This window comes from Gasterosteus aculeatus, chromosome 16 (assembly GCF_964276395.1).
Source record: "Gasterosteus aculeatus chromosome 16, fGasAcu3.hap1.1, whole genome shotgun sequence".
NCBI lineage: Eukaryota > Metazoa > Chordata > Actinopteri > Perciformes > Gasterosteidae > Gasterosteus > Gasterosteus aculeatus.
This window is the reverse complement of record NC_135704.1, coordinates 14,350,759-14,372,734: the sequence shown is the minus strand read 5'-3', so window position 1 is coordinate 14,372,734 and position 21,976 is coordinate 14,350,759. Positions and strand designations below refer to the sequence as shown.

The following is a 21,976-nucleotide window of genomic DNA, read 5'->3' as shown; positions in this document are numbered from 1 at the left end:
ATTCGTGGTGTGTGAGTCAGGCGTAGTTAAATCTCCCTAAAATGCTGAGGAGCAAAGGAGCAGATGCTCTACTTACCTTTAGGTATTTCTCCAGAGACTGACTCACCAGATTCAGATCAATGGAAAAGCTGATGTAGTTCCTCTCTGTCGAGGACTTAACGGCATTGCTACACAAATAGAGACAATTCAAAGAAAGGAACAGCGCTTGCATCGAACTTCAGAAACATTGTACAGCAACTACAAAATACCAACACATTGTGCAAAATGTCTTGTGTGGTCGTGTTGTTCAGGCGGCATTGACAGCGTTACTTTGCACAGCCTAAATTTCAAACGAGGATTGTGTAAATGTTCCTGTCCATTGTGTGAGAGTGCCTCCTGTGGTCCTGGTGCTCAACATCTGGGGGGGCAAACTGAGCCGGGGGTGTAGCCAATGCTGCTTCTGCACCTCTGAGGAGGGAGACCTCTGCTGGAGTCCATGGGTCTTCCTGCTCTCACGCACGTATAGTATGTGTATTAAAAAAAAACATACATTGTGGAAAGATAGCTAATTAGTCATAACCTTTAATAACCATAATTTACACTTTTGCTTGATTTGGAGTATGACTTTATGTATGTTTATTTATTATATGTGGGGGGGGGGGTATTTGTAAAAGTGATTTTTGGCTTTTGGTATAACATTAAAAAAAATAGGGTGACCCAATTCAGAACCGCGAAACGAACCTCGGCAGCAACAGGTGAGGCGCGGCCGCCTCGTTTGTCCCTGCCCGGCTGCCGTAGGAGAGGAGGCTCCCGTCAACATCGCCGGACAAGTGCGGCTCAACTTGTGCTCCCACTGCGCTGCACTGATTTCAATATATTTATTTATTCCATCGCGCCTTGTTCCTGTCGTGACAGCACGTACACACGCAGTTATGCGGCATCACGAACCTCCTCGGCGGTCCACCGAGTCCGAACCGGCGTTCGGTGGGTTTAGTTAGCTTTTCTTCTAGCAGCGGTAGCATTAAGCTAACCAAGTTTATTTAACTACTTGACCCGCGCTGAAATGGACAATATACGGGGTTCGTGTTTTATTGAATGGCAACGTATTCTGCTATTTCTATGAAAAAACCCGTTCTACCTGGACATATTTACTAATTGTCGTTTATTTCGTCTCCCCACTGAACGTGTGGCGTTCGTGTCTTGTTGTTAATCTCTGCGTGCGTTGCGTTAAATGACTTCCGAGTTTCGGGTTCCGCGTTGCGTGACACCAGACCACGCAGTGCAGACACAACTTTGAAATAGTTTTGCTGGGTTTGTTGTGACTTTTCCACCGTAGTTTTCCAGTGACGCTAAATTAAAGATCAGAAGAAACCGACGTGCTAAAAAGACCACAGATGCGATGGATTACTAGTTTGAATTATAATCGATTATAATCTTTTTTATCCCTCCAAACAGATGTTATAAGCTCCTAAAGACCGTTAAAACAAGAAAGAAGATGCATTCTGTTGCTGGGGAATAGAAGACACGGTCTTGTAGAGATGTTGATTGAGATGCCATCACTATCCTGTGGACAGAAGAGCCCGAAGTGATGGAGGACACGGAGGAAAGGTAAACACAACTTACCCTGTGATGTGAGATTCACACCACGGGTCTCTCAGTAGACCAGTCAAACTTAAATTACTACATAGAGCAAATTTCCTATATAAGCGCTTTTGTTCAAAGTGAGCCAAAGTATCTAAAGTAATATGTTATATACAATAAATGGTGGATGACATAGCTTGACACTACTTGGGCTAAGCTATGAAATTATACATTGCACATGGTTGAAAACGGTACTATTGGACATAATGTGGTTATTATTGTTGGGAGTGTTGCAGAAGGGGGAGCGGTTCTATAGGCTGGGGGAGAGAGAGAGAAAAAAATACTTCCTGTGGCCTTATATGGTGCACATGGGTGGTCTCCGTGTTCGACTGAAGGTGCTCTGAAGTGAAGCCAGTCGTTTGTGCGTTGGAACAAGAGGCATTGTCTATAATACTGAGTGGTCGTTTTTCAGCATCTCTTATACCAACACAGACTTCCGATCCACCCCCAGGACATAAGCGGCTCTGAGTCTCAGATAAGTTAGAAGTGCAGCCACATTTGTGTCCAGTTGTCTCAGGTCCAGCTTCTCCAGGGACTTGATGTGAAGTCAAAGCCGCTGATCTTCAGTCCCCCCCCCCGCACAGCTTTCCACGGTTCTTGTCAAGGGGACATGGTTAAAATCTCCGGGGAACGCTAAGAGGGTGTAGTCTCCATGACGTCAGCGGTCCCGCCGTGCATGAACAGGAGGGAGGAATGCAAACAACCATCACAATGGCTTTAGAAAGCTCCCTGAGAAAATAGTCTGGTCGCTGGCTTGCTGACAGCAGAGCGTCGTCATTAAGGCCTCTGGACAGTGCACCTCTGCCTAAAATAGTTTGTCCAGTTTGATGTGAGTGAGTCATTTGCCGATGTTGTTCTCGCTCCAACGATAACTGCATGTCGGGGCTCGAGGTAGAGATCTACACAGACGAATGAGCTGGAATTTGATGCGTCACTCAACCACAACGCGCTTCAACATCAGACGTAACCAGGTTCAAAATGTATGCCGGTATACAGCTGATTGTGTTTTTTCCCTTAGTTCAGGTAATGTGTGAATTATTCCAGGTTAACAGTAGTGATTCATTTGCAAATACGCTTACAGCCATGCAGATGAGCGGCCCCCCACACCTCCAGAGCGGGGGCTGCTCCACATCTGGCAGTCGGCGGGCCCCAGTGCGCAGCTCTGTCCAGATCGAGTGCTGCTGTCCAGGCCCGTCCTTCAGGCGAGCCTGGGAGAACACCATGGCCTCCTGCTGACACAGGGTCAGTGTGGGACAGTATGGCTGTGCGATGGTCCAATCCACACTAACATACGTTTTTTTAAAATTCTCATATGTAATGAGGACAGATCATGATGAGCAGGAGCATCCCTGTGGTTGTCCTGCAGGTGGCCAGGTCTATTCCTTCGGAGAGCTGTTGTGGAGGGACTTGAGCGTCCCGGTGTCCGCACCGCTGCTGGAGATCTCTCTGTTGGGGAGGACGGTGGTCCGCGTGGCCGCCGGCGGCTTCCACTGCGGAGCGCTGAGCGAGCAGGGCAACGTCTTCATGTGGGGGGAGAACACTGCGGGACAGTGCGGGCTGAGCGAGAGGGGCACGGACACGAGCATCACGGGTCAGTAAATACCTTACCTCCTTCCTTCCTTCCTGTCTCGTTTCCTCCTCACATCCTACTTCCGCACGTCTTTAATTTACTCAATTGGTGTTATAATCAGTTGGTAAATGTCGGGGATGCGTCGGGCGTGCGAATCCTCCAGTTTCAGAGCCGTGCCCGGTCAGCGTGGTGGACAGCGACGTGGTCCCTCCAGCAGCGGTTCGGGTTGTGGATCTGGCGCTCGGGCGGGAGCACAGCCTGGCCCTGTCGGCCCGGAACGAGCTGTGGGCCTGGGGAAGCGGCTGCCAACTTGGCCTGGTCACAAACACCTTTCCCGTGTGGAGACCACAGAAGGTGATTCGTATGAAGCTGAATCCAGCCCAGTTGCGGATATTGATACTTTTGTGGAATATGGAATCTTTTAGCTGTGGAGAGAAGGGAAACTTAATGTGCACACTGATTGATGATGAAGCAACAGGGTTTTTGTCTATGTGCATATGAGCACTTGACAAAAAGGTACATTTTGATTACAGCGGTTTCTCATATGGAAACGTTCATATACGCGTTTTAACGTACTTATCTTATCTGTTTGTATTGTATTAATTTTGCTTGCAATTTTTTACCGTTTGACTCACTGATTCTGATTTGGAATTTTCCCGTCTGTGGCAGGTGGAGCACTTGTCAGGAAGACACGTAGTTCAGGTAGTTTCTCTTCCTTATATCTTCTTTGATATATTTAAATTAAAAAAAAAAATGTTCTGTGTCCAAAAATACTGTTCCTATTCTTTATCAACAGGTGGCTTGTGGTGCCTACCACAGCCTGGCCCTGGTTCGCAGCTTACATCAACAGAATACCCAGAATGCATCTGAGGAGACGCAGCGGGGGCAGTCGCCTCACTGTCCAGTGACGGAGGGGGAGGAGCCCTTTGCAGCGGATGCAGGTCACTACTGTCCGCTGGGGGTGGAGCTGACTGAGGTCATGACCCACGAGGTAACTACTTCAAAAATACAGAAAACTGTATTGGCAAGTAAGTAGAAATATATTTACAGAAACCAGATGTTGTTCAAATGTTTTAGGTTCAGTATCTATGAGCGTAGATTCTTATTTAAGAAGTTCATCTATTTTTCCGTCGGTTGATGCCCGTCTTCGGTTTTGGTTCCCAGACGTCTCCGGGGAGAAGAGACCCCAGACGGAGGCTCCAACCCGGGGAAAGGTAAGCTGGGGACAGCGGACGCTTTTTGTCAAATCCAAAAAGTTAGTGTCACATATTTTATCAATCTCTTCTCTCTACATTTGTCGCGTTTAACTGTTATCCATTTTTTCTGCTTTCTCTCTTCTCTTCCCTTTCCCTCCATTGCAAAACTTAAAGGACGACTCCTCCAGTTGGGAACACCCCCCCCCTCCAAGAAACGGAGGGCCGCCCCAGGGCTCACCCAATGACGGGCTGGAGAACCAACAAGAAACCCGCTTTCCCCGACGAAGCCGAGCTCCAGAACCTCCTCCAGAAACTCTCCAGTCACTCTTTGGAGATGCGCCACAGCGCCGGGCCGGGAGACACCGACTCCATGAGCAGTTACACTTCAGGTTAGTAACTCAGTTCTAGTCTTTGTTCCATAACGCATTCATTCTTTTTCACTAGTGGATTTAATTATTCATAGCTCTTTGCACCTTCTTTGTATATTAATTTGTTTTTGCTACTCCGTATCATGAGCAGTTACACTTCAGGTTAGTAACTCAGTTCTAGTCTTTGTTCCATAACGCATTCATTCTTTTTCACTAGTGGATTTAATTATTCATAGCTCTTTGCACCTTCTTTGTATATTAATTTGTTTTTGCTACTCCGTATCCATTTTTTCCTGCTGAAAGATTTGTGTTCCTTCTCTCCTGCCAATATTCTTTCCAGAGGACAGCTGTGTGTCCTCAACTCCTTCCACGGATCTGTTGACTTCCAGTTACAAAGAAGATTCACCAGTTAAGAGTCAAAGCAACAAGTAAGACCAAGTTCACTGGAGAGACAATGGAGCAAAATAGTTTTAGGCGATTCAGTTGGTCAGTGTTTGAATAATCTCATGAGGCAAAGTTGTCCCTGCAAGGGTGTATTTGTGTGGCTCTTCATTTTATTAAAGCGATTGCTTTTTTGACACAGTCAACCTCAACTTTAACATGGTCTATTAGAGGAGACTTTCTCATTTAGAATGAATTTGCTGCCTGACCTCTGACCTCTCTCTCAGCGGAGTAGCCGCGCCGTACTCCTCCTCTGTTCCCGTGTGTTTGGAAGAAGTTCGACTTTGTCTGGCGGCGGAGAAGAGGGCACTGAGGGGCCCAAAGAGCACCAGTCTCACAAATATAAACCAGAAGGGGAAAGCGGCAGCGAACAGGAGACGCTCTCTGCCAGGAACACCCACCCAGGGTAGGAATGCTCGGCTTTGAACAACGTAGGGGTTAGATAAGGTTGGTAACCTGAGCCGTACTTATAAAACCAGGAGGCTGTTAGCTTAGCTTAGAATAAACTTGTTTTCAAGTTCATTCTTGAAAAACACTTAAACGTCACTCTTACGGTTGGATCGTGTTTTTTTCTTTCAGGGTCTCCACGGCAACGGCGGTGCAGTGCCGGCAGGCCGTCCTCCTCATGTCGGAGCCGGTCCGCGGCACCGGAGGAGGCTGGGGGTGGGCTGCCGTCTCTGGAGACAGAAGTGTGGAGCTGGGGCCGCGGGTCTGAGGGACAACTGGGACATGGAGATCAGCTGGCCAGGTGTGGATACGCAAACACACACACACACCAGTTTATCATCAGACCACTGCTTTCGTAGCCATGGTAACACTACATCTTGAGTCCAGTTCACCTTCATGTCGCAGGAGTGAAACTCAAGTCACGGGATGAGTGACTTAAAGATAGAATAGAAACTCCTCTCCTCTGTGTGTGTGTGTGTGTGTGTGTGTGTGTGTGTGTGTGTGTGTGTTCAGACTCCAGCCTCTGTGCATCAAGTGTTTGACTGGCGAGGAGGTGATCAAAGTAGCCGCAGGGTCGCACCATTCACTGGCTCTCACAGCCCACTGCCAGGTAACGCACACAGTTCTCAACCGTCACGGCTAAATGTGTTACACAAAATGTCATCGTATTTCAGGTCTGAAAGTCCAGTTGTTTTTTAAGGTGTACTCGTGGGGCAGCAACATGTGCGGACAGCTCGGCCATGTCAACAGTCCTGTAACTGTACCTCGGCAGACAGAGGTACATTCATCTGTACATCTTATTTACTGTGTTTGACTCCAGCCTTCTGCACTTAAATAAATCCAGTCATCCACATCATTGAGTCAAAATCCCTCATACACATGAATACGTGATCCCGATGACAGTACTGAAATAACAGAGCGATAGAAGACAAGAAGAGACAGCGGACAGAATACTTCATGCCAGATTATATATAAGTCATCACTAACATTCCTACAACCAAGCGGCCTTCTTTGTTTTGTCCCTCGCCGGCCGCTGCAGCTGTCCGACGGTCTTCGGGTTTGGGACGTGTCAGCCGGTCAGAGTCACTCCCTCCTCCTGGCCGACGGAGACTGCGTCCAGCCCGTCCTGTTGTACTGCGGCCCGCGGAAAGAGCCGAGCTCCACGCAGACGGAGACGTCACGCAACACTCAAAGGTCGCCCAACAGAGCAGAGAGTTACGCAGTCCGACCCGACCTGCTGCCCTTCTGCGTGGAGGTTTGTGCGTCCAGAACAGAAACGCTATGTGGGTTTCCTCCAGCTGCCTCTCTGGAGGGTTTATGCCTTCTTTTGTTTTTGCAGATGGGTTACATCAGCGGCGTCTGCAGCGGCGGTCAGAGCTGCGCGGCGCTGGCAGACGTGAACGTGATGGGCTTTATCGGCGCCATCCACGAGCTGGCCTCCCGAGAGCGACGCTTCTACTGCTGGTTGAGCAGCGTCAAGCGGCTCGTCCTCACGCCGCTACGCAGCAGAGGTGAGTCTGCTTAGTATTTTAACCTCCTCGCCATTGGCGGTTTTGGATGTTGGAATTGAATGTTCCTCCTGAATATTGATTAAAGAAAACATGAAATTAAAGCAAATCGGAAAAAAAACTTCAGCATCTAATAAGTGATTGCATGAGCGCGTTGTGCGTGTTTGTGTGCCCCTCCACAGAAAGCGCGTCGCCGTCCTTGGGGGAGCCGTGCACTCACCTCTTCTTCTCTCTCTGTGAGAGTTTTGTTCGTCTGAGCCTTCTGATTGGTCAACACTCCACGGCGCTCAGCTACTTCCTGCATGATGTGCAGGGTTGTGACATCGCCTCCCTTCCCCTGCTGACGCACTCTGAGCACTTTCTGGACGTTTATAACGAGTAAAGTTAATGCTTTTTATCTAATTTGTTGGTAAATAAAGCCCCAGATTAAAATCTCAGCCTGTGTCGTCTCTCCAGGTATTGTTCTTCAGTAGGAGACTTCCAGGTGATGGGTGGGTTCCGACCACTCCATAAACTCTCCCTGTAAGCTCATTTATTTTCCTAGTAATAAGAATTCCCATCAAGTGAAGACCGACCACATTGATCTGAACATACAGAAGAGAACTGATTCCTTTTGTGTCTCTGTGCAGCGAGTGTTTAGGCTCCCAGCAGGCCGTGCTCGCTCAGCTGTGTGAACCAGACCAGTCCGCCGGTGGTAAAGCTGATCTGGTTTCCTTGTTGTACTGGCCTCTGCAGCAGCTGCACCAGTACAGCCGAATGCTGCTCAAACTGGCCGCCTGTTACGATGTGGTGAGGAAGCTCACGGCGCTCTGGTTGCTCTTCTTCTCTCTCTCTGCACTCTCACTATTGATTGCGAGTAAAAAACAAGTATTTAAGCTTCAAATGTATCCTCACATTTAAACAAACCTACTGTTGCTTTAATAATACAGCACAAGTTTTACATATTTCTAATTGAGCTATTTAGCAGTAGATGAATACAATTGTGATGTAATCTTCTTTGATGTGCTGTATATTTATGCCTAACTCTTATCATTTTCCCCCCTCCAGGCGACTACAGAGTATCAGTCCCTCGATCAGGGCGGTAGTCGGTACGACTCCCAGTCCTCGTCCCTCTTGAGGAGGAAGAAGGAGGCCGAGACCACCTCCCTCTTCTGGAGTTCCCACTCCGGGAAAACCACCGTGAGCACCACTCTCTGTTACGTTATATCTCTGCGTCTCTGCTCGGGAAAGTGTTTTGTCATAATTCCGCTGGCTGCATAGAGTGCAAGTAAATATCATTGAATTGTGCTCAAATCACCACCCCAAACATCGACTTCTGACAAGCACAAGCAAAACGCCACCGAAATGGGTGAAAAGTGTCGATTGTCTTCATCGTTTAGTTTTCTACGCTGGTGCAAAAGTCTTAAGTTGGTAAATCACAAATGCTGATCACGGACCAACCCATAAATGTACTTCCAACAGTTTGCCAGGTTTTAATAAGCAAATAAACGTGTGTGTTCCTCAGGAGGTCCTGCGTCTCCCGCAGCGTCGCGTGGTGTGTGAAAGCGGCAACAGATCTCTGACTCTGCAGAACGCCGGGCGCTTCTCCAACCACTGGTTCATACTGTTCAACGACACACTGGTGCACACACAGGTACGCACGCACACACGCAGCGTCCCTCTGCAGACCCAATTTCAAATATTCAACTTCAGTGACGGGTAGTACGGAGGGAAGCTCTGTTAGTCGAGTTCTAATCAAACAAAGCTCCATCCGTCGTCCTGCCGTTTGTGGAGGTAAACCATGTTTTTCCGGATAAAGTTGATGTCTGAACATCTTTCGTTCACTCAGGGCGCCATTCCCTCTCAGAGCCTCGTAAGTACATCTGACGCTAGTTCTTGGAGCTTTGTGCTGCAGCAGCGTGGGCGGGCTGGTCTCTGTTCAGTAATTACCTGCTGACGGGTTCACGTAGTGAGCAAATAAAGAAGTGTTGACACGGGAATATGCGTAATGTTAAAGGTGCGTACGTTCTTCGCTCGCCAGTCTGCAATTCACCTTGTGTACGTGGCTCAGACCATCAGCCAAATCCTCCTCTCACAGAGGGTTATCTTTTCTGCAATTTTTTGTGTTAAAAAAAAAATCCCAGTAGTGTGTGATAGGTTAATAGGTTAACATCTAATCTACGCCTTCGCACTGCAGACGTCCCGTGTGAACACTTATGCTGCTCTGAGCTTTAGCTGCTACCAAACAGGCTATGGTGTGAGGGGTGTGTGTGTGTGTGTGTGTTCCTAGGCAGCATGTCGTGGTGAAAGCTGTCCCGTCTCCCTCCCTCTGGTTCTGGGTCCTGTGTGTTGTGTCGTCTACATTTTACACCTCGTGGATCCTGCCTTGTCTACTCAATGCGTCTTGCCTTGTAAATTCAGCATAGAACTACATTTGTCACGAGTTTTGTTATTTGCTTAGTTGATCAGAATTAAATGAAAAACCACAGTGCGACATGGACTGAATACTGTGAGAAATACCAAATGTCCCACATCTCCAGAAGGATGGAGAGAAGATGCATGAACCTGAGCTCTTTCTCCCTCTGCAGTTCTCCACACATCACATCTACCCGCTGGCCTCTCTGTGGGTGAAGCCGGTGACTGAAGACTGCAGCGGACTGTGAGTTTGGTGCTTTTAGAAATCCAACAATTAATGACAAGCGATAACGTGAAAGAATCTTCTTAAAAAATGCCTATCGGCGTTCTCCTCATTTCTTTTTTCCACTTCAAAAATCTGACTTGGGATCTTCAGCCATTTTTCAGGTTTTATTTCATGTTTTTAATTCCCTCAGAAGCAAAAGTAAATGTTTGTTATCGTCCGTGTGTCTTCAGCTACGCCATCAAGATAACGTGTCCAGAGGAGAGTTTCACCCTGGTGGCCTCGACGCCGCAGGAGAAGGTGATGTCATTCATAACCCGCTCATTGCAACCAGATTCATGTATCTTCTCTCCATCATTCAAGTCTCATGCAAATAGTTTTTTAGTAAATTATTTAGCAGATTTTAAAAACGTTGAGGGGAAAAGATTGCTTTTGTTTCAGTATTATATAATTTAAGTGTTAAGTACTAAAGCATTTTGTGATTAGCAGTGATGAGACTTGTGAATACATGATGAGATTGGGCATCAATAATTCAGAACGATCACTGTCTGATTTTTATTCAGTATTTTTCACTACATACAGCTTTTTATTTGTTGAGATGCACACATCAAATGCAACATGCATTCTTTCTTCTACAAAAACCCTCTCTCTCTCTCTCTCTCTCTCTCTCTCTCTCTCTCTCTCTCTCTCTCTCTCTCTCTCTCTCTCTCTCTCTCTCTCTCTCTCTCTCTCTCTCTCTCTCTCTCTCTCTCTCTCTCTCTCTCTCTCTCTCTCTCTCTCTCTCTCTCTCTCTCTCTCTCTCTCTCTCTCTCTCTCTCTCTCTCTCTCTCTACAGAACAAGTGGCTTCGGTCTCTCAACCAGGCAGTGGATCATGTGCTGGGCGGCGCAGGTCAGGGGTCGTCGCCGGGTTTGGCTGCCATGTCCCGCACGGCCTCACACACGTTCTGTGGAGAGGGCCGGTTTAAAGACGCCCATTACACCGGCGCCTGGGTGGCCGGGCGGATCCACGGCAGGTTAGGCACCGTGTTTGTGTCCCTCAAATATCAAGTCATTGCTTATATTTGAGCCACGGCGAGCTTCGGTAAATCCTATGCAGCAGTAAATGTCAGTGAGATAAAAACCCAGGGTTTATTTGACTCTTTTAAGTTGAATATTTTCAGTAGTAGCTGTTAAAATGGGCACAGTGAATTGTTTGATATTTGAATGCGTTTGACTTTACAGAGGCACCATGAAGTGGCCCGATGGACGGACCTACAGCGGGAACTTTAAGAGTGGACAGGAGGACGGGTGAGTAAATGAACCCGGCGTCTAACCAGCTTTAACCTCTTTTTTTTTAGGGGGACATTAAAAGGCTTTTCTCTTTCCAGATACGGGGAGTGTCTAATTCCTGACAAAGTGCTGAACAAGCCGGACTGCTACCAAGGACACTGGAGAGACGGCAAGATCCATGGTTTCGGCAAGTACAAGTCAGTAACCTGTTTTCTACTGACTTTTTAGTGAAGTAGAACGTAGCGTCGTATACATCAGAGTGGACAGGACATTTTCAGTACCAAAGTAAAGTTGCATCTCTAACCTTAAGACCTTGGTGGATTCATGTCTCCGGTGGTGCTGCGCAGGTATGCCAGTGGCGAGGTGTACGAGGGCTGCTTCTGCGACGGCCACAGGCACGGCTACGGCATGCTGAGCTCCGGCCGGATGGCCAAAAGGTCTTCCAGCGTTTTCATTGGCCAGTGGGTCCACGACAAGAAGACGGGATACGGCGTCCACGATGACATCACCAGGTGTGACGCAAAAACGACATTGCCCTGACGCCGTCGCGTCTCGCTCAATGAGGACAACGAGACAGCAGCGCGGCGGTGATCTCTGCTCACCGCTCTCGTGTGCTTTCCCCAGGGGAGAGAAGTACATGGGGCTGTGGCTGGACGAGCAGCGCCACGGCAACGCTACCGTTGTCACCCAGTGCGGTTTGTACTACGAAGGGATCTTCAGAGACAACAAGATGTGTGTAAGTCTGAATAGGTCTGCAGCCTGGAACGGCGCCCGGTGTTAATGAAACCAGCTCGATTTATTCTCATTCATTTATCAGGAAAAATTGGTCCCCGTTCTGAATGCATTTAGCAGCAAGTTGCCCTGATATGTAACTGGAAGGTGCAAAATGGCTTCAGGCGACAGTAAAGTAGATAAAATATGTTTATCCCTCCCGCCAGGGACCAGGTCTGCTGGTGTCCGATGACGACACAGCTTTGCATGGGGAGTTTTCTGAGGACTGGACGGTCAACGGGAAGGTAGCACTTTCCCACGCAATCGTCTTTTCAACTTTCTAATGCAACTGGTTGTCCTTCTTTAGAACTGCATTTTATTTTTTTTAAATCCCACTAAATGAATTGGCCCCTCCCCCTTCAGGGCGTTTTATCGCTGGCTAACGGGGATAGCCTGGAGGGCATGTTCAGCGGGGAGTGGACCACGGGGCTGAAGGTCGTTGGAACGTACTTCAAACCGTCCGCAGGTGAACCTGAACACAAAGAGAGAAGCGGCCTCCTGTGAGTATTACTTTGTCCTCTTTCAAACCCCCTTTTCCTGTAGAGCAGCGTTTTGTGTGTATTCTTCCCACGGGAATGTTCAGTTTATCCGTGGATGAATATTAACGTGAGTTTTTTTTATGTGTGCGCGTGCAGCCGGCTGGGTCAGTACGCGGTGCCGGCGGCTCAGAGGTGGCTCTGCGCGTTCGACGAATGTTGGAGTCGACTGGGCTGCGATTCTGCCGGCAGAGGAGAGAGGACTGCAGCCTGGGACAGCATCGCGGTCACCATAGCGACTGCACGGCGACAAAGGTGGAAGGATGAAGTCACAGGCGCCGCTCATAAACACCGCATCCCTGCAAACTAGGGGTGTAACGATTCATTTTAACTTCGATTCGAATCGTGATTCATGGTTGCCGATTCGATTCATGGACGATCTGGGTTCATTTAGAACGATTTGATTCAGTGACTTGAAATCGATTTTTACTGTACTTTACTGGACAGTGCAGGCAAAGTTTCTGAGATCCCTGTTGTTTCTTGTAAGGATATCAGGTTTAAATTAATTATGGATATTATAAACAAGCAAACAACAATTGATGGCAAATGTATTAACCTTTTTGTGCAACCATTTTCAATGTTGAAAAACATCAATACACATACACAATAATTACACAATGTTTGGATCAATTTACAGAACCCTGGATTTTCAACCACATTGTAGGGTCGCATGTCTTTACAGATAAACTTGGCAATTGTTATTGTGATCGCAGGAATATAAATTGATTAATCGATTCAGTGGATGAATCGTTGCACCCCTACTGCAAACGCTTTACTGTACAGTATATTAAAGTGTGTGTGTGTGTGTGTGTGTGTGTGTGTGTGTGTGTGTGTGTGTGTGTGTGTTCTCAGCCCCAATCTCAGTAGGTCTCAGAGTAAAGTGCTGGAGTGTTTGGAGTGCATTCCTCAGCACGGAGAACCGGTGACCACGGCAAACTACGACAACATACGGAGATACCTCATTAAGGTCCGCGTGTGAGAGAGACGCTCTCTTCCGTCACCTGCTCCCGTCTGTACTCTTGTCGGTGTTGTACTTAAGTTTGCACTTGTGTGTCAGGCGTGTGAGACCCCTCACCACCCTCTGGGCTGGCTGGTGGAGACGCTGGTGACGGCCTACAGGATGACCTACGTCGGCGTGGGATCCAACCGCCGGCTGCTCAGGCTGGCCGTGCAGGAGGTCCTGGCCTACCTCACCCATTTCTACAGGATCGTCAGGTAGACTCGCGCCCTGAGCTCTCTCTCTCTCTCCGCTGGCCGCCTCTTCACTGCTGAGCTTCCGTCCTGCTGTAGATCTAACCGCATTTTGTCGCTTGTTACTAAACAATACATTTTTAAAAATATTCTTGCAGGTTTCTGTTTCCGGGGCTGCCGGATGATGGCGGCATCATCCCAGACCCGCCTACCTCCACACCTGAGAGCAAACAGAAGCCCGACATGTCAGATCAAAGGTGGGTGTCACCCAGAGGAAGTGATTGCAATGGTTGCGCATTTCCATCTCCATCACTCCTCCTGAACCTTTTTTTTTTCTTTTGTCTCCCTGCAGCGGCGTTGTGGTGCTGAGCTCCTCCTCCTTGCTCCTCCCTCAGCTGCTCCCTCGACTCTACCCGCCTCTCTTCACCCTGTACTGCCTGCAGGAAGAGCAGGAGGACACCCGGTACTGGGAGCGCATGCTGCGGCTCAACAAACAGCCCGACCGGCCGCTGCTCCGCTTCCTGGGAGTGCAGGAGTGAGTGTGTACATCAACACACGCGCACACACACGCACACACACACACATACACACACACACAAACGGCACTGGGATTTTTAAAATTCTGACGCCTTCAAATGCCGACGGACGCATGCTCACTTTTGTGTTTTTCCTGTAGGAAGTTCTGGCCAGTGTGGACGTCAATTCTAGGGGAGAAAAAGCAGGTTAGGTGATAAAATGCACTATTTTTTTCTCATGTTCCTCCTGCGGCTTTCAATCCCTCCCCCCATCCATCCCTCACACACAGCGTGAAAGTGTGCTCTTTTGATTTGTCTTCTATAACTGATTTTCTTTTAAAACCTTTATCGCAGATTGTGTCCAGCAGTAAAGATGCCTGCTTTGTTTCTGCTGTAGAGACACTCCAACAAATCAGGTAGCTGCCATGTGACCCGACTATATGAACCATTAGCAACCTCTTGATCCGGCGTAATCGGCACACAAGCTCAAGTTCACGTCCAACGTCTGAGTTAATGCGCGACTTTGAGGCACAATGAATTTCTCAAACGGGCTCAGCGAGGATTCACTGGACTCAAAACTAGCTTTGACCTCTTGCCGATTCAACGACCCTATTTTTAATTTTATTTTGCTCCATCTGCATTTTCAACAGCATCCGGCACATGAACTTCACATTTTTCTATCACAAGTGATGATAATCATTTTTTTCAATGCCTAAATATTTTGATTTTGAAATTTGACAATTGCAAATTATTAAAAAACTGAGAGGTTTCAATGACTCTGCCACAAATCCTGATTTATTTTAACCACAGGCTCTGGGACCCCCCCCCTTCCCCCTCCTCCACACATGTGTTGAGCTGTTACAGGACTAAAGGGGAACGTGTACTGAAAAGTGTATTGTGTATGAACAGAAATATGTGTTTCCCTCCACACGCAGCACGGCCTTCACTCCGTCAGACAAACTCCTCGTCATCCAGAAGACGTTTGAGGAATTGACCCAGGAAGTAAAACTGATGCTGGATGACAGCTTCCTGTGGTGCATGGATGACCTGCTCCCTCTCTTCATATACGTGGTGCTCAGAGCGAGGTGCGCTATCATATACACACACACACACACACACACTCTTTGTCAATAAGAGGCTTCACTGTCCTGACTCAACATGTCGGTTCCCTGCTGCTCTGCTCCAGGATCAGGAACCTGGGAGCCGAGGTCAGTCTGATCGAAGATCTGATGGATCCCAACATTCAGCACGGAGAGATGGGCCTGATGTTCACAACACTGCAGGTGGAACCCCCCCCCCCTCCTCCCCCCAACAACACACATTACTCCTCAAACATCTGACTACACTTTACATGACTGTGTCGCCTTAAAACGTGTGTGCAGTATGAGTGCTTTTCAGTTTCTATAATCAATTCATCAGAACCATCACTTAATCATTGATTGCACTCCTATGCTGCAGGCCTGTTACATGCAGATCCTCCAGGAGTCAGCGACGTAGGAGCAGAGAAGAAGAAGACACCAGGCAGAGCTTCTCACACAGGAGCTGCAGGAACAAAACCAGTCAAACCGCCTGGATTCCACCGGAGGCCACTGGGAAGCTGCAGATGGTCGGACGCAGGAAGGGGAAAAGCGCCACTCACCCCTCGGTCACTGGCGGCCCTCTTAGTATATTACACCCCACTTCTTAATTTGGAATTTTACGTTTTTTTATTGGAATTGCGTCGCCCCCTTCTGGACAAGTAAGTAAACTGCTTTACTATCCTCATTACACCACGAAAGATGTCACTGAGGATTTTTAACTTTATGTTAATACATTACAATGTATATCATCAAAAGTATTTAATGGAAAATCAAAGTGCTGACAACGTTCTTGCAAAGTGGTTACAGCATTGAAGTTCTCATAACCCTAAAAGTTAATTCATTGAAATATAGAATAATATATGTAATATATATTGATGCCGCTGTATAATACTCTGAGGAACGACAAGTCAACTGACCAGATCAGATGTTACATTGAACTTAAAGGGCCGGTAACTGAAAATATGAAATAATCATGTGGTTGATTGATTGTCAAGATTGTTTTAATGGTGCAGTAATCCACAAAGGGAACGTCACTGTTCTAAAGTAGTAACTTCTTCTCTTTTTACATGCATTCATTTAACAGTAAATCTCAACCCCTCTAAATGCACTGTTGAAAATGTAATGAAACCTTCACTCCACCCTATGCTGTATTTGTTAAGACGGAAACATTTAGTTCTGTTGGTTTGGTGAAGTTTGGGGGTATTTATTCTTTAACAGAAGGTTGCTGAAAATGTAAAATTGTCCATATACTAATGGAAGTGGTTACACTGACGTCCCGTTACAAATTTAGAGCCTTTTACATCTTTTGAATGCAGGCGACGTAGTTAAAAACATGACGCTAAACGGACAGGTTCAGTTCCTTGAAACTTTCAAAGATAGAACAAGCTTCTATCCCCCGTAGTCTCCTGTAATGCAAACCCAACCCGTGCATTATCAAGCAGCTCGGCAGTAAACTGTCACTACAGACGGAAACTATGCTTGACTTGCTCTTAATTCATGAGGGATCACTGTGGAAATGTTCTTTCATTGGTCCATATGTCGTGGGTTTGTTATTCTGTGTATTATATCTGTTACGAGCATGTGTGACTGTCTGACAAAGAACTTGTGGTTTAGTCCAGCAACTCATTTGGTCAAGCTACCTTTTAAAAAAACAATATCTATAAATTCCAGGATTTTGTGTCCGTCTCCATCAGTTATTTAGTTTTATATCCTGTTCCATCGTGTGCAGGATTTGTCAGACACCCTTCTGCAGGTTTGGGGAATTTGAGAGTGATTTCTACTTGATGTGCATCCTTTATTTTATTTTGAAGGATTTATTCACATTGCAAGACATTTTAAACATTCAGTATTTTTATGAACCACTGCACTTCCTTAACTGAAAACAAATAGCATAATTATGCCGTCATTGTTTCACTGTGTGTGTAAATGCAGCTAATTAAGTGGACTACAGAAAACATTATGGTACTATGGTTGTTGTCCTTGTAATTGATCTGATCTGTTCTCTGTAAAATACTGTCCTCGGATATTATGGGGGGCATCAAAGTAATAACTTACAGTATTTTCATATCTTTTTCTTTTATGTTTCTTGTTCCTGCAAAAGAAAAAAAAATATGAGTACAATTTGGCGTGACACCCAGTTTTGGCTGCCAAAACCAGTGAGCTTAGTCACAAAATATTGTCTTATTTATTTTTAGAAGCTAATTTAATTATTTATTAGAGAAAAGTAAAAGTATAAATTCTATATCATTGTTGATATTGAGCGTCAACGTGGATTCAAACATTTAGATTGCATCTAAAATAAAGAGGGAAAAAAAGCGAGCTTTTCAGCTATTGATGTTTTTAAGAGGCGTCATCGTGTTACTGTCGATCAACTTTCTAATATTACAGAAAAGCAGGTGTTGCATTCAAGAAAATCTGTTTCTGTCGTTACTGAAATGTGTTTGTACTGTATTTATTTTTGTACAGTTTGGTTTCATACAGAAGTAAGCTTGATGAATGAGAGACAGCTGGATTCTGGACAGCACAGATGTTCTGCAGGTTTTAGCCCAATATCAACAAATTACCCGCAGCTTTGTCTACCAAACATTATTCCTCGCTCACAGGACACTGTTTTGTTTTCTTCTTCTGAAATGAAATAAAACTAATCCATGACTTGTGATTATTCTCTTGTAACTAAACCTATATTTTTGCATCATAGAGACCGATGATTGGTGGAACCGATTAAAGAATGTTATAGTAGTTTTGAAAGATATATTTAGTGAGCTGGGAAATTGAAAAACGTTTGTAAGGAGCAATAAACTTGATTTGACTCTGGAAACGACCAATGTGATTATTTGTGCCTCCATTGTCAATGAATCTGTGAATAATGATAAATGTAAATAATTGATATACCTGAAATTTATTTATTTTATTTATTTGTAATACCTGAGATTTGTTCATTTTAGTCTCTCGACCGCATTTGAGTTGTTCAATTGACGAATTCGCTCAGTGCCAAACTGTCCCATGAAAAATAAACATTGTGTGTCTACAACAACACTTTGTGTGGAGGTTTAGCGCTGAGGGGTCCTTCGGAGGTGGTCCGTCACCATGCAAAGCACACACACTTCCATTGTATCTCAAAATAATGCAAATAATCCAACATCAGTATCTTGGAGATCATCCACATCATTTCCTTCTTTAGAGGGGAGGTCTTTGACAACCAGTTTGATGATGATCAAAAATTGCTGCCGCTTGGTTGTATTCTGTGCGTGCGTTGTGTGTGTCTTGTTAGAAGTCATGTTATGCTACCGTATACTGTACTCGTATGCAGGCAATGGCACAAAATAGACACTGGAGGGAACCGTCTGCTTCCATTGATGTGGACCACAGAGATGGCGCTTCTTGTCATGTATCCAGGGAGAAGTTGAGGCTGTGAAACCAAAACAAAAAGCAGACAAGATTTTAAAAACACGATAAGCTGAAGTCTTTACGACTCTTCTACATAAAATCAGTTTTTTAGCTTTCTGTTTCTATTCTTTACGTGATTCTTTTCACCTAATACATTTGAGTTAATTTGCGAATGGAAGTTCTTCAGTTGATGTGATCTCTTCCACCACTAAACATGATTACGGCACCATAAGTCAGACAAATAAGTAGTGTCTTTTTCAGTATCTTGACGTAAGACTGAGGTACACGCGTGTCGGACCATTTGGACTTCGCGCCCATCCGAGATGTTCTCGTGATGCGTGAGCGGATGAAACCAGCTGCTACCTGGAGATGACACCTGGCTGTGGACTGTGATCATGGATCAGCACCTGTAATGAGAGCAGGCATCTTTTTTACTGTATTAGTTCATGCTGTAGTTACTCACTCCATAGCAGCACGTGCTTGAGTGTGACAAACCTGTGTGTGTGTGTGTGTGTGTGTGTATCTCAGATGAGGCCTTTTGAGTACACGTCCGTGCGCCCGCTGTCTGTCTGAGCAGCACGTGGAGGGAATGTCATACTGTACATTCACATGTTAAGGTGCAGGAGTTTCTTTGCTGGTCGGTCAGGTTTGATTAAACCAGTGAAGGAGCTGACGCTGTGAGATCTCAGGGCGTCGCTCGCTGTACAGACAAAACCTATTGATTAAACCAAGAGATTTGAGTGAATATGAGTCTCGGTATTGAGCATCAAGAATCTTCTCTGCACTGTGAGTTGGTCCCTTTCAGCTGTCCATGATGAACAGATGTGTTCATTTGGCACATGATTAGAGCAGCGTGTTATAATTATAATCATCTGTCATCAAGTTGTGTCTTCATATACGTACACACACACACACACACACACACACACACACACATGCACTTTACATCCTGCTAGTTTTATGTAGACTATAAATCCATTTTAAAAACAAACTGCTCAATGGGGGGAGGACGTGACAAAGCGATGGAGAATGGAAAATAAATCATTTCTGTGTACGTGACAGGAAGAAAATAAACACTGCACGGTGCTGGACTTCGAGGTACTGTTTGCTCGTACTTGCAGTGTCAGCGACATGCACAGAGGTGTCCAAGCCGGTGGCTGTTCCGTGAAACACACAAGAACTGCACAGTGCTTACAAAACATCCGACCCTGCCGGCGTGTGTTTTGGAAAGTTCTGCAGCAGAGGGGCGTTTTGAGAAAGGGAATGTTGCAATCACATCTGGCTGCAGGACTCCAGGTATAGTCAGTAAATGAAAGCGCGTGTGGTCCGTCTCCCACGTTGAGTTCTGGTGATTCTAACAATAAAAAAAAATTAAAAAAAAGAAATTGGTTGCTGATGTTCACCTCGTCTGCAAAGAGAAAGAAACCTGAGGGATCGTTGGAACTGCAGTTCAGCAAGTTCAGGTTGGCATAGCTTCCAACACACACACACATTTTGGAGGTTTGCCCGCACCTCAGCTGTGCTTCACTGCGGAGAGGATGACAGAAAGTAAGGCGGAGGAGACACAGACAGCGAGAGCACAGGAGAGAATACAAAGCAGGTGGAGGCGAGAACCAACACCCAGAAAACACCCAGAAAACAGTCCAACGTGTCCGAGTATTTATTGAATGGAAAGATTAGAAACAAGGGGGTAACCGTTACATGGATTCATATTTCACAGCAATAAAGGTTAACCTTCATTTGGATTCATATTCAAAGCAGAGACAAGGTTGACACTTTAGAGACCAGCATGGAAATAAAGAGACGTCTGCAGTGAAATATCCCTGTTTGCACAGTTCATTGTGTGCTCAGACGGAGCTGTGGGAGGAGGAGAGGACGGTAGCGTGCTGCGTTTTAGTCAACATACGGGTTATGACAGCAGACTTGTCAGTGGGTTTTAGGTTATTGGAAAAACACCCATATGCACATATGAAAATGTTATTGGTGGCTGCGGTTGTTCCTGCGCTCCTCGTGCGGGTCAAAATCCACACGATGCTATTCAGCATTAAAAAGACTTGTGCTATTATGCTTTTGGAGCTATTTATCATTGTAATATTATATCACACACACACACATGCATGCATGCAGTTTGCTTCAGTCAGAGAACACATTTTCCATCTGGGTGGGAACAGATTATTGTCAATTCCTCGACCTTCCACAAAACCTTCAGTTTTACAGTGAAATCTGAATCCTGTTTTGTTTTTGTTCCTTCTTTCAGTGACGGGCGGCGTGTAAACGTCAACATGGATGTGTTTGGGCATCACGCGTTCCCGTGTACACGGTATTCCCTGCATATATTTGAACGTGGGTCTGCAGGAATGTGGGCCGCTGCTTGTGAAAGTTTAAGAGGGCCGTGTCAGCACACAGGGTGTAATCAGAGTATCGGTGTGTTTGTTTGGCCCTGCACTGGGACTGTGTGTGTGTGTGTGTGTGTCTGTGTGTTGGATGGGATTTTATTTATATTATATGGGGCCAGTTTGAGTACATTAAAACAAAATAAATATCACACACATCACATCATATACAAATGGTCTTAATAGAACCAAACGGTCAGGCTCACCTATTCTCAAAAGGCCTCTCTGCGGCTCAACCCCCAAAAGACGGAACGATGTGGCCCTTTCACGTCTTGAGAAAAATGTGATTTCCTTGAAAATTGAACGTTGTTAAAGTTCCAAAAGTCTGTTGTTGTTTTAACCAAAACCGCAATATTTTTCTGGACCTAAATAAACATTTTTGTTTCCTAAACCTGAGTCGTTTCCTGTGCAGACGGAAGTTTATCTTGAAAAGACTGTGCACGTATCAGACGGATATCGACTTTTGTAGGTCAACGCAAGAAGAAAAAGGGAGTTGGCTTTTTTTTGTTGTAAACGAGCCGTTGAACGAGAACCCAGCGCGGCCTTAAATCGTTTTAGGGAACATGTGACACTTTTGTTAACTCAATGTTATGTTTCATGAAGCTGATTATTGTCAGGAACCGGCTCGTGGTCCCGAGTTGTAACGTGGCTTATTAGAGCAAAGAAGGGAAAAAAACGAGTGATTAGAAGCATGAGATGGGACACGAGTCATTCACTTTGTGTATCCGTCTGTCCTCACCGTGACTCTTCACTGCGAAAGTACGCAATGGTACTTCCTGCCAAGGAACATCATAATCAAGTTTACATTAGTGACGCAATTTCATTTTAATAACTCATTAAAAGCCTGAGGGACAAACCAAATGAATAAATAAATAAAATAAATAATACTGTCGAGAGTATGCTGCTTATATGTTTTTTAATATTATATTATAGCAATATCATTTAAAATGTATTCCAGTTATTATTAATGAATGAATTTGTTTGGACTGTCAGTAATTGCTTTAATTGGGTTCTTGTCGCCTTCGTCAGCGTCCCACTTTACATTAATCACCTTTTCCCACAGCGTG

General features: G+C 45.8%; 1 protein-coding gene across 2 annotated transcripts; it reads left to right on the top strand.

Moving 5' to 3' along the window:
• The first annotated feature begins 775 nt into the window (after nucleotides 1-775).
• LOC120834000 (alsin-like) lies at nucleotides 776-17,947 on the top strand. 2 transcript variants are annotated; one of them, XM_078091216.1, is made up of 41 exons: nucleotides 776-963; nucleotides 1,435-1,587; nucleotides 2,702-2,862; nucleotides 2,987-3,211; nucleotides 3,354-3,544; nucleotides 3,860-3,892; nucleotides 3,987-4,181; nucleotides 4,355-4,404; nucleotides 4,561-4,775; nucleotides 5,095-5,182; nucleotides 5,423-5,601; nucleotides 5,775-5,943; nucleotides 6,156-6,252; nucleotides 6,343-6,420; nucleotides 6,682-6,897; nucleotides 6,982-7,153; nucleotides 7,333-7,528; nucleotides 7,607-7,672; nucleotides 7,780-7,939; nucleotides 8,198-8,329; nucleotides 8,655-8,783; nucleotides 8,979-9,002; nucleotides 9,718-9,788; nucleotides 10,001-10,067; nucleotides 10,603-10,781; nucleotides 10,990-11,055; nucleotides 11,136-11,234; nucleotides 11,385-11,549; nucleotides 11,662-11,773; nucleotides 11,976-12,053; nucleotides 12,172-12,308; nucleotides 12,444-12,599; nucleotides 13,197-13,311; nucleotides 13,402-13,559; nucleotides 13,694-13,792; nucleotides 13,888-14,070; nucleotides 14,212-14,257; nucleotides 14,405-14,466; nucleotides 14,986-15,135; nucleotides 15,237-15,333; nucleotides 15,509-17,947. In XM_078091216.1, the coding sequence occupies exons 2-41, from the start codon at nucleotides 1,568-1,570 to the stop codon at nucleotides 15,545-15,547; spliced, it is 4,875 nt and encodes a 1,624-aa protein (XP_077947342.1). In that variant the 5' UTR covers nucleotides 776-963; nucleotides 1,435-1,567; the 3' UTR covers nucleotides 15,548-17,947. The 2 variants fall into 2 exon arrangements, with proteins under 2 accessions (XP_077947342.1, XP_077947343.1); XM_078091217.1 differs by lacking the exon at nucleotides 8,979-9,002.
• Nucleotides 17,948-21,976: the final 4,029 nt, after the last annotated feature.

Coding starts and splice junctions, on each gene's coding strand:
- LOC120834000 (XM_078091216.1), top strand. CDS start 1,568: ATGGAGGACACGGAGGAAAG. Junction 11,056..11,135: donor AAGAGTGGACAGGAGGACGG/GTGAGTAAATGA, acceptor TTCTCTTTCCAG/ATACGGGGAGTGTCTAATTC. Junction 15,136..15,236: donor TACGTGGTGCTCAGAGCGAG/GTGCGCTATCAT, acceptor GCTCTGCTCCAG/GATCAGGAACCTGGGAGCCG.